Source organism: Gorilla gorilla, chromosome 12, assembly GCF_029281585.2.
Source record: "Gorilla gorilla gorilla isolate KB3781 chromosome 12, NHGRI_mGorGor1-v2.1_pri, whole genome shotgun sequence".
NCBI classification, from domain to species: Eukaryota; Metazoa; Chordata; class Mammalia; order Primates; family Hominidae; genus Gorilla; species Gorilla gorilla.
The window spans coordinates 133,085,085-133,099,613 of NC_073236.2; the positions used below are offsets into that span (position 1 = coordinate 133,085,085).

Consider the following 14,529-nt stretch of genomic DNA (forward strand, 5'->3'; position numbering starts at 1 on the left):
TACAACTTCAAGGCTCAAAGGATTAAGTGATTTGTCTAAATGTACATAACTATTCAGTAGTAAAACCGGGATTAAAATCTTCCTGATTTTGCAGCCAGTGTTTTTGTTTTAATTAGAAAGTTATAAACACGACGGCAGAAGAGAGTCTGGCCAGGCCTCCTGCCTCATGACTGAGTATGAATCAGTTCTACACCACTGCCTTTAAAAACTGAAGCAGAAATATTTTCTCTAACTAAACAATGATAGCCCTGTTATCATAACATGGTAATGTTATAAATAATGGCAGCTGCTGTGGGTAAAGATACTATGTTAAGCAATTTACTTGTATTAATTCCATTAAACTTCAGTGAACATTTGCAAGGAAGGTACGGTTTCAGTCTCCATTTTGCAGAACAGGAAACTGAGACACAGAGAGCAGAAGAGATTTGACCAATTCACTTGGCTAGGAAGTGGTCAGGCAGAGTTGTGAGTGCAGACGATCCACCTTGACACCCCTATTTTAACCACAGTGCTATAAGGATTCCATAAAGAAATAGGCACTAGTCACTCTGTATACACATGAAGGCTAGCTAGCATGGAAAGGATATGTAGATTTCTGGCAAAATATTAGAAGAGTCCCATGCATATATTAAGGACTGTGGCTTGTATGAAAATTATTCAGGGCACAGACTTGGGGGAAATTTGCCACTGAACAAATTACCTAAATTCTTTGAGCTTCAGTTGCCTTCTCTGCAAAACAGGGATGACAATAGTCTTCCCTCCTAAGGTTACTTTGAGAATTAAATGAGAAAAATCATGCAAAATGCTAATGCTTGGCAGAAAACAGGTATTCAACAAGTGCTAGCTATTAAACATTATTATTCGTTTATTATTTGTTAAACAAAATGCATGAACGTCTTCTGTGGGCAAAGCTAGTTACAGTGAGATAAATGACATGGGAAGCTTGCTTCAAGCTATTTATACTATGGTAGGAAAAGAACATTAATGCAAATAGCTGTGTGAAAAAGTAGACCAACTCCTTGTGTTTTGCCTGTCCCCAGGGTAGAAATGTCCTACCAGCGGATGGAGAATCCTGGCTGCCATGTGGTTGATGCCAGCCCCTCCAGAGAAAAGGTCCTGCAGACGGTATTAAGCCTAATCCAGAATAGTTTTAGTGAACCGTAGTTACTCTGGCCAGGTGCCACGTCTAACTAGATTAGATGTTGTTTGAAACATCTACATCCACCATTTGTTATGCAGTGTTCCCAAATTTCTGTTCTACAAGCATGTTGTGTGGCAGAAAACTGGAGACCAGGCATCTTAATTTTACTTCAGCCATCATACCCTCTTCTGACTGATGGACCCGTCATCACAAAGGTCCCTCTCATCATGTTCCGGTGAGAGGCCAGCGATTGCTTTCTTCCTGGCATAGTAAACATTTTCTTGGAACATATGTTTCACTTAATCACTACCAAATATCTGGAAGACCTGTCTTACTCAGACAGCACCAGGTGTACAGAAGCAGCAGAGAAGATCTTCCAGATCAGTAGGGAGACCCCGGAGCCTCTGCTTCTCCTACACTGGCATGCTGATGAGATCGTGACTTGCCCACATTGGCTTCTTCCACATCTGGTTGCACTCGTCATGATGGGCTCGCTGCATCTCCCTCAGTCCCAAATTCTAGAGCCAAGTGTTCCTGCAGAGGCTGTCTATGTGTCCTGGCTGCCCAAGGACACTCCTGCAGAGCCATTTTTGGGTAAGGAACACTTACAAAGAAGGCATTGATCTTGTGTCTGAGGCTCAGAGCCCTTTTGATAGGCTTCTGAGTCATATATAAAGACATTCAAGCCAAGATGCTCCAACTGCAAATATACCAACCTTCTCTGAATTATATTTTGCTTATTTATATTTCTTTTCTTTTTTTCTAAAGTATGGCTCTGAATAGAATGCACATTTTCCATTGAACTGGATGCATTTCATTTAGCCAATCCAGTAATTTATTTATATTGATCTATACATAATATGTTTCCTCAGCATAGGAGCTATGATTCATTAATTAAAAGTGGAGTCAAAACGCTAAATGCAATGTTTGTTGTGTATTTTCATTACACAAACTTAATTTGTCTTGTTAAATAAGTACAGTGGATCTTGGAGTGGGATTTCTTGGTAAATTATCTTGCACTTGAATGTCTCATGATTACATATGAAATCGCTTTGACATATCTTTAGACAGAAAAAAGTAGCTGAGTGAGGGGGAAATTATAGAGCTATGTGACTTTAGGGAGTAGGTTGAACCAGGTGATTACCTAAAATTCCTTCCGGTTCAAAGGCAGATAAATCTGTAAATTATTTTATCCTATCTACCATTTCTTAAGAAGACATTACTCCAAAATAATTAAATTTAAGGCTTTATCAGGTCTGCATATAGAATCTTAAATTCTAATAAAGTTTCATGTTAATGTCATAGGATTTTTAAAAGAGCTACAGGTAATTTCTATATAATATGTGTATATTAAAATATAATTGATTTCAGTTGAAAGTATTTTAAAGCTGATAAATAGCATTAGGGTTCTTTGCAGTGTGGTATCTAGCTGTATTATTGGTTTTATTTACTTTAAACATTTTGAAAAGCTTATACTGGCAGCCTAGAAAAACAAACAATTAATGTATCTTTATGTCCCTGGCACATGAATAAACTTTGCTGTGGTTTACTAATCTGTGCTGTCATCCTGGGTACATATTGATTTGTCTGAAAAGTGCTTTCTCAGTTCCCCTTTTAATATTGTGATGTAAAGGAGGGAAATTTTGGTAAAGGAAGTGGAAAGGTGTGAGCTGGCAGGCTAAGTGGAATTTGTGGTCAGAGTGCTTTCAGAGAAAGGGGAGGGCTATTGTTTTATTTTAAATATCATTTCCTCATTACAAATATTAAAGACATTTTGTAATTCATTCTTTGTACACCTGGACTTTTTATATACTGATAGGTATATATGACTTACGAGTATTTTGTAAAATAGCACCTCCTACCCTAAAACTGATGGCAAGTAACCCTTTGCTTGGCTCTGCTCATTGCAAGACGAGCTTTGGTTTTGTTCCTGTGATAGACCATTAGTTACCCCAAAATTTATTCTTCCTTTCTTCCATGGTAATGTAATATTTAGCTTGGTACATGGGTGCCAATAATTCCTAGTGCATTTCCAAGGCTCCCTTAACAGCTGGAGGTGGGCGACTGGCTAGTTTCTTGCCAATAGTATGTGAGCAGAAGGAATACCTGAAATGTCAAGGGGATATTATCACTTTCCCCTTTAACTCTTCATATCGGCTGTATTCAGAGGTGATAGTGAGCCATCTAAGGACCAAGAGATGAGGATGACACTAAAAGGAATTAGCTTGCCTTAGGTAAATAGCAAGGGAAGGGTCCCCAGAGAGCCCTCGGCCCACCCCCTCGGCCCACCGGTCAGTGCCTCACCCCACATAGTGTAAAAAGCAGCCTGGGGAAAAAATCAAGCTGCAGGCACTGATAAGGGAACTAGCACAGGGTGTTGTGCCTGGAGACATGCCTACGGCTGCACAGATAGGAGAGCCTCTGGCCCATTCAGATAAAAGCTTGCACAAACCTCTGGCTCACTCAGATGAGGGAACAAGTCCTGGCATAAAAACGCCTTTGTCCTTTGTATAGTCAGCAGGCTCCCAGGAAAAAGTTTTTTTCTCCTTTTGTGGGCGTGGGCACAGTGGGCTCCAGTTAGTTCCAGTGGGCACTTTCCTTGCCAGTTTTTGGACTGTGAGTCTGGCCTCCGTGAATCATAACTTCAGCCCCTGATTGGTCCCAGGCAAAGGTCCTAGGCCAGGCTTTCTGATTGGTCCTGGGCCAGGGTGCCTGGCCAAGCTGAGTCACGCCATCTCCAAGGCAGCCGGTAGACTAAGCACATTCGTTCCTCTTTCCAGCCCGTAAAACCCCCACAACTGGCCTCATAGTGGGCACCCCATTAGAGCTCCCCCTTCTGCTGGCAGAGAGCTTTCTTTTTTCGCTTATTAAAGTTTCACTCCAACTTCACCCTTGTTGTCTGCACTCCTTAATCTTCTTGGAATTAGGACAAAGAACTCTGGATATTATCTCAGACAACGGGAGACTGTTACATCTTGGTGCATTGGTAAGATTACAACACATTTTGGTGCATTGGCTGGGAAGAAGGGAATTCATCAGAAGAATGATTAAGAGTTGACCTTTAACTTTCACCTTTACTTGCATTTCTGAGGCTTCTTGTCTATTCCAGTCTAGTTTGCTTTCACAGAGGGCCTAGCCATCATGTGGGATTGGAAGATCCCAGGGCAACTGAAGGTTTCTGGCTGGGGCTACCCCCTCAGTGTTATCTGAAGGCCCTTGGACTAACTCCAGTCCCCTACAGCCCATCAGGGAGTCAGCACAAAGACTTGCAATCTTTTCCTATTGCATTTTCCTTCTTTCTTCTTGTGGCTATCATGTCTCCAACCTCTTCTTTCTATGCAAAGTTGTGGGTGTTTTTGTAACCTAGGGATATAATCTTGCGGAGTAGAGTTAGTTGGTGTCTTAATAATCAAGAATGTAATTCAAAGAGTTGTTGTGTTTGTGATTTCCTGGAAACAGGGAATTCAAGACTTCAGTCTAAATTTTCACCTAGTAAGGGCCTTTCTATCCCTCAATAATAGACATTCATGGCACCATATGGGAGGATCTTTCACCCCAAGTGAATATCCTCGTCTCCTTTTGGGTTGCTTTTTTCCTCCATATAATAGCTCAGCATTGTCCAGTGAATTTAAACAGTTCTTTTATGAGAGAAGTTAATTTTCTTACGGTGGGGGCTTGCTATGGGGGCAACCTATCAAACCCCAAATCTCTCTTTCTAACTTTTGCCTGAAAAGAATTTGGAGTCAGAGTTTTTACCTAACATTTCTAACCCTACAATGCCACCTAGTGGAAAGGGATTTTTCTCCCTGGGGAGCCTTATCATCCCTCTGCCCCAAACTCCTTGTTTCCCAATTCTTTTCCCTTTTACGTTCCTCTATCAGTGATCAGACCCCATGTCCTATTTGTAGACCAAACAAAAAAAAAAAAAACTCCACTTTCAACAGCTGGGAGGTAGCCATCCTGATAAGACAAATCTTAGCTTCAATACTCTCTCCATCAAAGGAATGGCAGCCATTCAATTCTTACGCTCATTTGAGGCACCTGTTCTGCATTCAACTACAGTGGGATTTTTTAAAAAAGGAATTTTATGTTTGGAAGTTAATCAGTCCCATTCTATGGAATTCTGATTTTTCACTGGGGCTATAGCAAGGGAAGCCACAGATGGTATTAGGACATTCCCTGCATTAAAGAGTCTTGCCCAAACCCAACTACTACATAATCTCTCCTAGGCCTCTTAGGGTACCTTGGGAGCCTTTTGGGCTGAGTGGGTCTAGGAATCCAGCAGGGCGGAAAGCTAGACCCTTATGCAGGTGAGCATGACTAGTACTGCCCTACTGGCTCCTCTGGATCCATGGGTGAAGGATATGCTTGCATCCATGGGGCGGCACCTATGATGGCTGTAGGGACCCAGAGGAGAGAAGGAAGGAGAAGAGGAATGCCTTTTCTCTCTTTCCCTCCACCCTGGGTAACGCAGAAAGGAGGAAGGGGACTGCGGGATGCCTTGTCTCCCATCTCTTATTAGATGGGTAACAAACCATCTGCAGTCTGTAATCCCCTCGAGTGCATTCTGAATCACTGGAACTCCTTTGACCCTGAGGCGCTGATGATAAAATGGCTCATATTCTATTGTACAAGGACATGGCCTTTTTACCATCTTGGGGATGAAAAAACCTGGCTTTCTGAGGGAAGTCTTTTTTTATATACTATTCAACAACTAGATATTTTCTGTAGGCAGGAGGGTAAATGGTGCAAGGTTTACTATATACAAGCTTTCTTTGCCCTGCGAGACAACCCAAATCTTTTTAAGCATTGTACAGTTGACCCCACACTGTTGGCAGCCATGTCAGACAAGCCTACAAAAGATACTTCCCCAAAATCAGAGAGTCAAACCCTTTGGGGAATCCTCAAATGCAACTTCTGGGTGCCCTACTTGCCTCACTTATTCAGGGCTCCCAATAGCCAAATCATTAGTTCCTCTGGTTGTGCCACTTAAGGAATTCCCAACTTTGGACAGGTTCTCTGATGACCCTAATAGATGTATAGAGTCTTTCCAAAATTTAACGTAAGTGTTTTATCTTACATGGAGAGATGCTATGCTACTTTTAAGCCAAAACCTGTTTCAGAAAAGCAGGCAGGCTTACAGGAAGCAGAAACATTCAGAGATGAACAATATATCTCCTATTGCCAGTCTAAAAGTCTGGAAGGGAAGAAGTCTAAAAGAAGGGAGAGCAAAAGAGAAAAAGAAGGTGAACAAGTGGCAGAATCTCTATTACCAATAGGGAGGGAGGCAGTATTCCTTGAAAATCCCAATTGGAATGCCAATGATCCCATAGATGAGTTGAATAGAAAACACTTTTGGATGTGCATACTGGAAGGCTTGAGAAGGACAAGTACCAAACCTCTTAATTATTGTAAATTGTCCATGATAGATCAAAAACCAGATGAAAATTTCTCAGCCTTTATAGAAAGGCTAAGAGAGGCATTAGTGAAACATATCTCCCTATCTCCTGATTCAGTTGACGGAAAGCTAATCTTAAAATACAAGTTTATTACCCAGGCAGCCCCTGATATAAAAAGGAAGTTGCAGAAACTGGCCATAGGTCCAGATAGTACTCTAGAGAACCTCTTGAAAGTGGCTACTTTGGTCTTTTACAATAGAGTCCAGGAGGAAGCCCAGGAGAAGAAGAGGAAATATGAGAAAAAACAGAGGCTCTACTGGTCACATTAGAGGCCTATAAAATCCAGAATCCCCTAGGTGCATTTGCTAATCACTACCACTGTGGCAAACTGGGGCACTTAAAAGGGGTTGCCCAGACAGCAAGAAGAAGCCACCTCAACCCTGTCCACCCTGTGGTGGAGACAACTGGAAGTCAAACTGTCCCTGGAGATATAGGTCACTAGGTCCAGAGACAGTCTCCCAGATGGTCCAGCAGGACTAATGGGTCCTGGGGCTCAATTTCTTGGCTCCAGCACCTCGAACTGCCATTACTATCCAGGATCCCTGGGTGATTCTGGACGTAGAAAGGAGAAAGGTAGACTTCCTTCTGGACACCAGAGCCAGCCTCTCTGTTCTCCTCTCCAGTCCTGACCTTCTCTCCTCCCATAGCACAACCATGGTGAGTGTCTAAGGAAAGTGTTTAACCCAATGTTTTTCATAGCCCCTCGGTTGTAGTAGGGGGGAATTGCTATTTACTCATGCCTTTTTAATCATGCCTGAGCATCCCAATCTTTTACTAGAGATATTCTGGCCCATATGGGAGCCACCATCCTTACGGTTCCAGGACAGACTCTTTGTCTCCCCTTAGTAGAAATCAATATTAGCCCAGAGGTGTGGGCAAGTCACAGGAAAATTGGTCAGGCTGCAACTGCTATCCTGGTCCAGATTCACCTTAAGGATCCCACCTCCTTCCCTAACTAGAAGCAGTACCCCCTAATGCAGTACTCCCTCAAGGACTTTAAGCCATCATTAATAATTTAAAGGCATAGGACCTTCTTGGACCTTGCAACAACCCTTGTAACACTCCACTATTAGGGGTACAGAAACCCAGTGGGGAATGGATACTATTTCAGGACCTCCATCTCATTAATGAAGCTGTAATTCCAATCCATCCAGTGGTTTGTAATCCTAATACTTTGCTAACTCAAATGCCTGAGGGAAATAAACGGTTCACAGTGTGGGACCTAAAGGAAGTCTTTTTCTGCATGCTATTGCACCTCCCAATACTTGTTTGCTTTAGAGGATCCCTCCAATCAGGCTACCAAGTTGACTTGGACAGTACTGCCTCAGGGGTTCAGAGACAGCCCCCACTTGTTTGGGCAAGCATTATCAAAACACCTCTCTGATTCTCTCATCCTCAGATTAAAGTTTTACAATATGTAGATGATATTCCCCTCTGTGTCCCAACTGAGGGACTTTCTCAAAAATGCACTGAGGCTTTTCTTAATTTTCTAGCAGGTAGTGGATATAAAATTTCCAAATCTAAAGTTCAGCTCTGTCAAACTTCGGTAAGGTACCTAGGTCTAGTCTTATCAGAAGGAACCACCATATTAGATGAGAAGAGAATTCAGCCTATTTCCTCCTTTCCCCTTCCCAAAACCCTCAAACAGCTAAGAGGATTTTGGGGTTTTTTGCAGATTGTGGATACCTGGGTACAGTGAAATAGTTCACCCTTCATATCACCTTATAAAAGAAACTCAATAGCTAAAACTCACTCCCTGATCTGGGAACCTAAGGCTCAGAAGGCCTTTAAACAGCTAAAGCAAGCTTTACTTAAAGCATCAACCCTCAGTCTTTCCATAGGGAGGGCATTTAATCTGCACATCTCAGAAAGGAAGGGGATAGCTTTGGGAGTCTTAACTCAGGCCTGAGGCCCAGCCCAGCAGCCATCCAGTAACCTAAGCAAGGAACTTGACTTGATGGCTAAAGGATGGCCAGCTTGCCTCTGAACAGTTGCAGTGGTGGCTTTGCTGGTGCCAGAAGTGACTAAGTTGAGCATGAGGAATGACCTGACTGTTTACACCCCCTATAATGTAGAGGGACTGTTATCCTCTAAAGGAAGTCTCTGGCTAGCAGATAATCATCTCCTCAAATATTAAGTTTTGCTGCTGGAGGGATCTGCAGTTCAGTTAAAGGCCTGTCCTTTCTGGAACTCAGCCACTTTCCTTCCAGATGAAATTGGAGAACCTGAACATGATTGTGAAAAAATAGTGATGCAAACCTATGCAGCCAGAGAGGACATCCAGGAAACTCCTCTAGAAAACTGAGACTGGGCTGTCTTTACAGGTAAAGCTCTATTATAGAACAAGGAACCTGTAGGGCAGGGTATGCAATAGTCACCCTGGATGACATCATTAAAAGCACACCTCTTTCACCAGGTACAGTGCTCAATTAGCTGAGTTAATTGCTGTCATGAGGGTGCTTGAACTAAGCAAAGCTAAGGCAGTTAGCATATATATGGATTCTAAGTATGCTTTCCTGGTTCTTCATGCTAATGCCGCTATTTGGAAAGAAAGACACTCCCTGACTGCTAATGGGTCTTTTATTAAATACCATTAGGAAATAGATTGTTGTCCTCAGTTTTCCTTCTGCAGGAAGTGGCAATAATACATTGCAAAGGACACCAGAAGGGGATGGATGAAATAGCTGAAGGAAATAGGCTAGCAGACCAAACAGCTAAGTCAGCAGTAAGAAGACCCCAAAGTCCCAGCACACTTGAAGGCTGTCTAATTTGGGAGGGCTCCATAAGGGAAATAGAGCCTCAGTATTCTCCTGCAGAGATAGAATGGGCCACCTCTCAAGGATACACTTTTCAGCCCTCAGGATGGTTACAATCAGAGGATGGCAAATGTTATTTGTCAGTCTCCAGTCAGTGGAAAGTTCTTAAGATCCTTCACCAAACTTTTCACTTGGGAAAGAATAAAACTCATCAACTAGCCCAGAGGTTGTTCTCAGGTAAATATCTACCAAAAACAGTCAAACAAATTGTTAATGCTTATAAGATCTGCCTCAAAAACAATCCCCTCAACAAATGGCATCTCCCCATCCCCAGCAACACAAAGAATGGGAAACTTCCCAGGGGAGGACTGGCAAATGGATTTTACCCATTTTCCAAAGATAAGGGGAATTCAGCACCTCCTGTGGTGGGTGGATGCCTTCACTAGCTGGGTAGAGGCATTTCTATGTCAAACAGAAAGTCCTCTAAGGTGATAAAAGCACTAGTCAATGAAATAATTCCTCGTTTTGGACTCCCTAAATACCTCCAAAGTGACAATGGCCCCTCATTTAAGGCAGCTGTTACACAGGGGGGTCTCAAAAGCACTGAGCATACAGTACCATCTTCATTGTGCTTGAAGACCGCAGTCTTCAGGGAAGGTGGAGAAAACAAATGATATCATTAAGAGACACCTCAGGAAGTGGTCTCAAGAAACTCACCTCCTCTAAACCGCTTATCTTCCTATAGCCTTAGTGCAGGTGAGGAGCACCCCTTCAAATTTGGGGTTGAAGGGGTGTTCCTTCGCCATTTTGAAATGGTATATGGACGGCCTTTCCTTACCAATGATTTTATATTACATCAGAGAACTTCTGAATTGGTTAAACATGTAACCTCCCTGGCCCAGTTCTAGCAGGAATTAAAACAGCTATCAGAATTCCAACCCCAAGAACTAGGGCCACCTCTGTTCAACCGAGGAGACTTGGTACTGGTAAAGGATTTTTCCTCTCTTTTCCCCTCTCTAGGTCCCAGCTGGGAGGAACCTTATACCATCCTTCTCTCCACCTGCTCGGCAGTGAAGTTTGTGGGACTGGAATCTTGGATTCATCACACTCAAGTCAAGGCCTGGAATGACCCCTGACATCCCAGAAGAACATCTCAGATATCAGTGTGAAAAGTTTGGGGATTTCAAACTGAAAATCCAAAAGATAAGTAAATGAGTGGGAACTCTCTGTTCAGTTCAATCCCACCCTTCCTTACCAGATACTAAAGTCATTTCTACCTTTCCTCTTGAGATTTGCTGTTAGATATTAGAACTTCTCTTTGTCACATACTTACAGGGAGATTTTGATTATCCATGGGATTCCATCCATAACCTCATAAACCACCCCCACGAAGAAATTATATATCTCGGTGAGTAAGATTTAAAGTGGAACTTTATTACTTCACACATATGGGAATTGTTGTACTCACCTTGCTCTTTGCAGTAGGACTATATACTGTGGCACCTTCTAAGTGGAATATTGGGAAAAGAGTCTCAATTGCCATAATCTTTTGCTTAGTTATTATTCATATAGCAGGGATAGTAGTCACAGGTAAGAGATAAACGTGAAGATTTTGTTACTATCAAGTTTACTAGCATTCACTGTTAGATGTAGCAATGCCTCACATTCTTTGGCCCCTACAATATCAGATATTACCGATCTCTACAACAAGTCTGATTACTGGGTTTGCCCTGAACAATTTACTCAGTTTAGTAACACCAATGGACTCTTTGATGATTCAGAACTCACTGTCTTAGGGTTTCCCTCTGATGGCTTTACCTTAAATCATTAAGGACCTAATAGGTATAAAGGGATCATGGTATGGGAGCATTTTTAACTCCACCCAGAAAGACACACCTCCTGATGGCAAAACTCACACCCTTAGACTAGGTGAAGTTGATAGAATGATAGCCAATGCCTGTCTCTGCTTTAAGAGTAAAGGAAAAGGACCATACTCGGGAAACCTTAAATAATTGCAACAGTATGCTTGTAATTGCTGAGAGCACAGAGATCTAGAGACTAAGAAAGAACAAGGGTGACACCAAACATTGGGAGAGACTGTGGAAAAATTTTAACAATCTAGCCAGACCTCCCAGGTGGAGTTCCCAATGGGAATGTCTACCCCGGGCAGAAATGCCACCCCTCGCCAACCTTATTATCAGGTAATAAATAGCACATGGTCCTTCCCAAACATGCCCACACATGGAATCCTGGACCCTTGTATGATATTTGATAATGACAGTGATCTGCAAATTTGTGAATGAACAGGGGATGTCTGGGCCAATAGCCGCTGTAAGGAGGGTTGTCTAAGATACTGGCTGGAACATATTGCGTCTCTGATCTTTCGAAACTATATTTGCCAAAAAGATTCTTCCCTCCCAGCATGTAAAGTTCCAAGCAATAGTGTGGATGACTATACTAAGTATGGATATCCTTATTCTAAAGATGCTTGAATTAGATGTAGGGAAGGCAACCTTATAAGGCCTGGACTAAACTTAGCTGGAACCCTCATGAATCACAACATAGAACCATCCCTTCAGGGAACAGGGCTTTACTTTCTCTGTGGCTCCAGGCTATGCTTATTCCTCCCCAGGCACTGGAGAGGAACATGCACTATAGTGGCAATGGTCTCCAATTTGTTATTTTGAAACCCCACTGACAGGGTAGCATCGCTGGGTGACGTCGCCAATTTGGGCTCTTTTACAGAAAGTGCATTCCGTCACACATACCAAAACAGGAGATCACTTATCTCTATGCCATCATATGGAGATTAAACTGAGAGAGAGAGAACTGGCAAGAATTTGCACATGGCAATCCTATATTAGAAAAACCAGGAATAAAATATGCAATAGCCAGAGGCCTATTTTGGCTTGGCGGTGTTCGCTTTCTTGAAAGATCAGTGCTTAATATTTCTATCATGACGTAACAAGGGTGAAAGGTAACTGTAGGAGCCATAAAAGCCCAACAGCAGTCCATAAATTCTCTGGCCTCAGTGGCCATGCAAAATAGACAAACTCTTGATGTCCTTATGGGTGAAGTAGGGGGCGCTTGTGCATTTGTAAATGAAACATGCTGTTTCTGGATCAACACCTCCAGTTAGGTAGAGGAGAATTTACGAGTGCTTAAAGACTCAATTAGAATCATTGACAAATTAGGCGAAAATACAAACTCAGTTGGCTACAATCCCTTTTTAATGGATTCTAGTCTTTGTTTTGGACCTGGTTAGCTCTTCTACTAGGACCTCTTTTTCCTGTGTGCCTTGTGATAATGTTTGGACCTTGCATACTCAATGCTATAACCAGAGAGATGGAGAAAAAGATGAATGGTACTCCCATGTGGAGTGCCACCACAGCCCTGGGCCCTGCCTCCTTGTACATGTGATGAGCACATTTCTACCTGGTTTAAGCCATTCTTGATTTGGGTTTCTGATCCACACAGAGTTGAATGTATATTCTTTTACTTTTTGCACCAAGAACCTAGGACACCTTCACTAACATATGGGACTAAAATGTTATTGTTGTTGTTTGAGACCGAGTTTCACTGTCACCCAGGCTGGAGTGCAGTAGCCTGATCGCGGCTCACTGCAACCTCTACCTCCCAGGCTCAAGCAATTCTTGTGCCTCAGCCTCCCAATTAGCTGGGATTACAGGCATGTGCCACCATGCCCGGCTAATTTTTATGTTTTCTATAGAGATGGAGTTTCACCTTATTGCCCAGGCTGGTCTTGAACTCCTTGGCTCAAACAATCCTTCCACCTCAGCCTCCCAAAGTGCTGGGATTACAGGTGTGAGCCATTGTGCCCAGCCAGTACTAAAACTATTTAAAAAGAACCCATGAGGCTGGGTGTAGTGGCTCACGTCTGTAATCCCAGCACTTTGGGGGGCCGAGGTGGGTGGATCACTTGAGGTCAGGAGTTCGACTTGTAGTCCCAACTACTCGGGAGGCTGAGGCAGGAGAATCACTTGAACCCGGGAGGTGGAGGTTGCAGTGAGCTGAGATGGTGCCACTGCACTCCAGCGTGGGCAACAGAGCAAGATTCCATCTCAAATAAAATAAAATAAAAAATAAAAAGAACCCATGAGATATCAAATACTATGCATATTGAAGAAAATACTGAAATCAATTATATGCAGTTATTGATTGATTGCTTAGAGCTTAACAGACTAGATCCTGTGGAGTTTTCTTTCTATCTGCTAGACTGGGGTGCCCCGAGAGAAGGAACCTTGACGCTTTCCTATGTAAAATTGTCATACCCCAAAAGTGCCAGGTACAAAGATGACAGTGAATTCATGTTTCTTGTTTAATTCTCAAAATTATAGTCTAGACATAAGTTACACTAGAGGATTAGAATATATAATAAAGTACGAATTATGTGATATGAACAATGAATCAGTTTAAAATATTTTTGAAGCCAGGAGACATGCCCAATGCTTTTTGATGTCTCCCACAGCCAACGTGGAGTTTGAATGTCTTAGCTCAGTGGTTCCCAACTCTGGTTATACATTAGAATCAGCTGTGCAAGTTTTACAACAAGGGATGCCATGACCCTGCTACAGATCCATTAAGTCAGACTGTTCAGGAATGATGTGTGTGTGTGTGTGTATGTGTGTGTGTTTTCCATTTGATCCAATGAACAGTTGGGATCAGGCACTGATCCGCTTACATAGTTTCAAATATTCCTAAGCAAGTTGAAGGCACATGGCCAGCTACTAACACACCATTTTCCAAAGCATGAAGTTAAATCACAGTCTGTGAGGCAGACATGGAAAATAGCCAACCACTCCTTTGTGGAAACGGCTGGGCCAGCTGAGCCTAGCACCACAATGTCAGTGCAATTCTGTGATTATCTCTTGTTCAATGTGCATTTTAAGGTATATATTATATGGGAGAGAGGTATTTGCAAATTTAAGGAGTCAAGAATATGTCAGGATTTAGTCCTCATAAATTTCATGTATTTAGAGAAGACATAATGCTGTTTGTCCCACTGTATCTACTTACCACTTATTCTTGGTGACAGAATTTTAGCTGGATGCATGACTTTCTAGATTATGACTGCATTTCTTGGACTGTCTTGCAACCATATGTGCCACTGAAGTATGGTCTAGCCAATGGGGTGTGAGCAGATAAATATGTA

The 14,529-nt window shown here is 42.5% G+C and overlaps 1 protein-coding gene across 2 annotated transcripts in view; it reads left to right on the forward strand.

Annotated features, from left to right (window-relative positions):
* CMPK2 (cytidine/uridine monophosphate kinase 2) overlaps window positions 1-13,780 on the forward strand; it is a 28,898-nt gene extending 15,118 nt beyond the window's left edge. Inside the window, exon 5 of one of the 2 annotated variants that reach the window (XM_031008266.3) lies at window positions 1,041-2,694. In XM_031008266.3, the coding sequence (XP_030864126.1) occupies window positions 1,041-1,164 (124 nt within the window). In that variant the 3' untranslated portion in view covers window positions 1,165-2,694. Of the gene's footprint in view, window positions 1-1,040; window positions 2,695-10,376 lie in introns of those variants that run through there. The other variant, XM_063696075.1, reaches the window with a different exon arrangement.
* The last annotated feature ends 749 nt before the right edge of the window (window positions 13,781-14,529 follow it).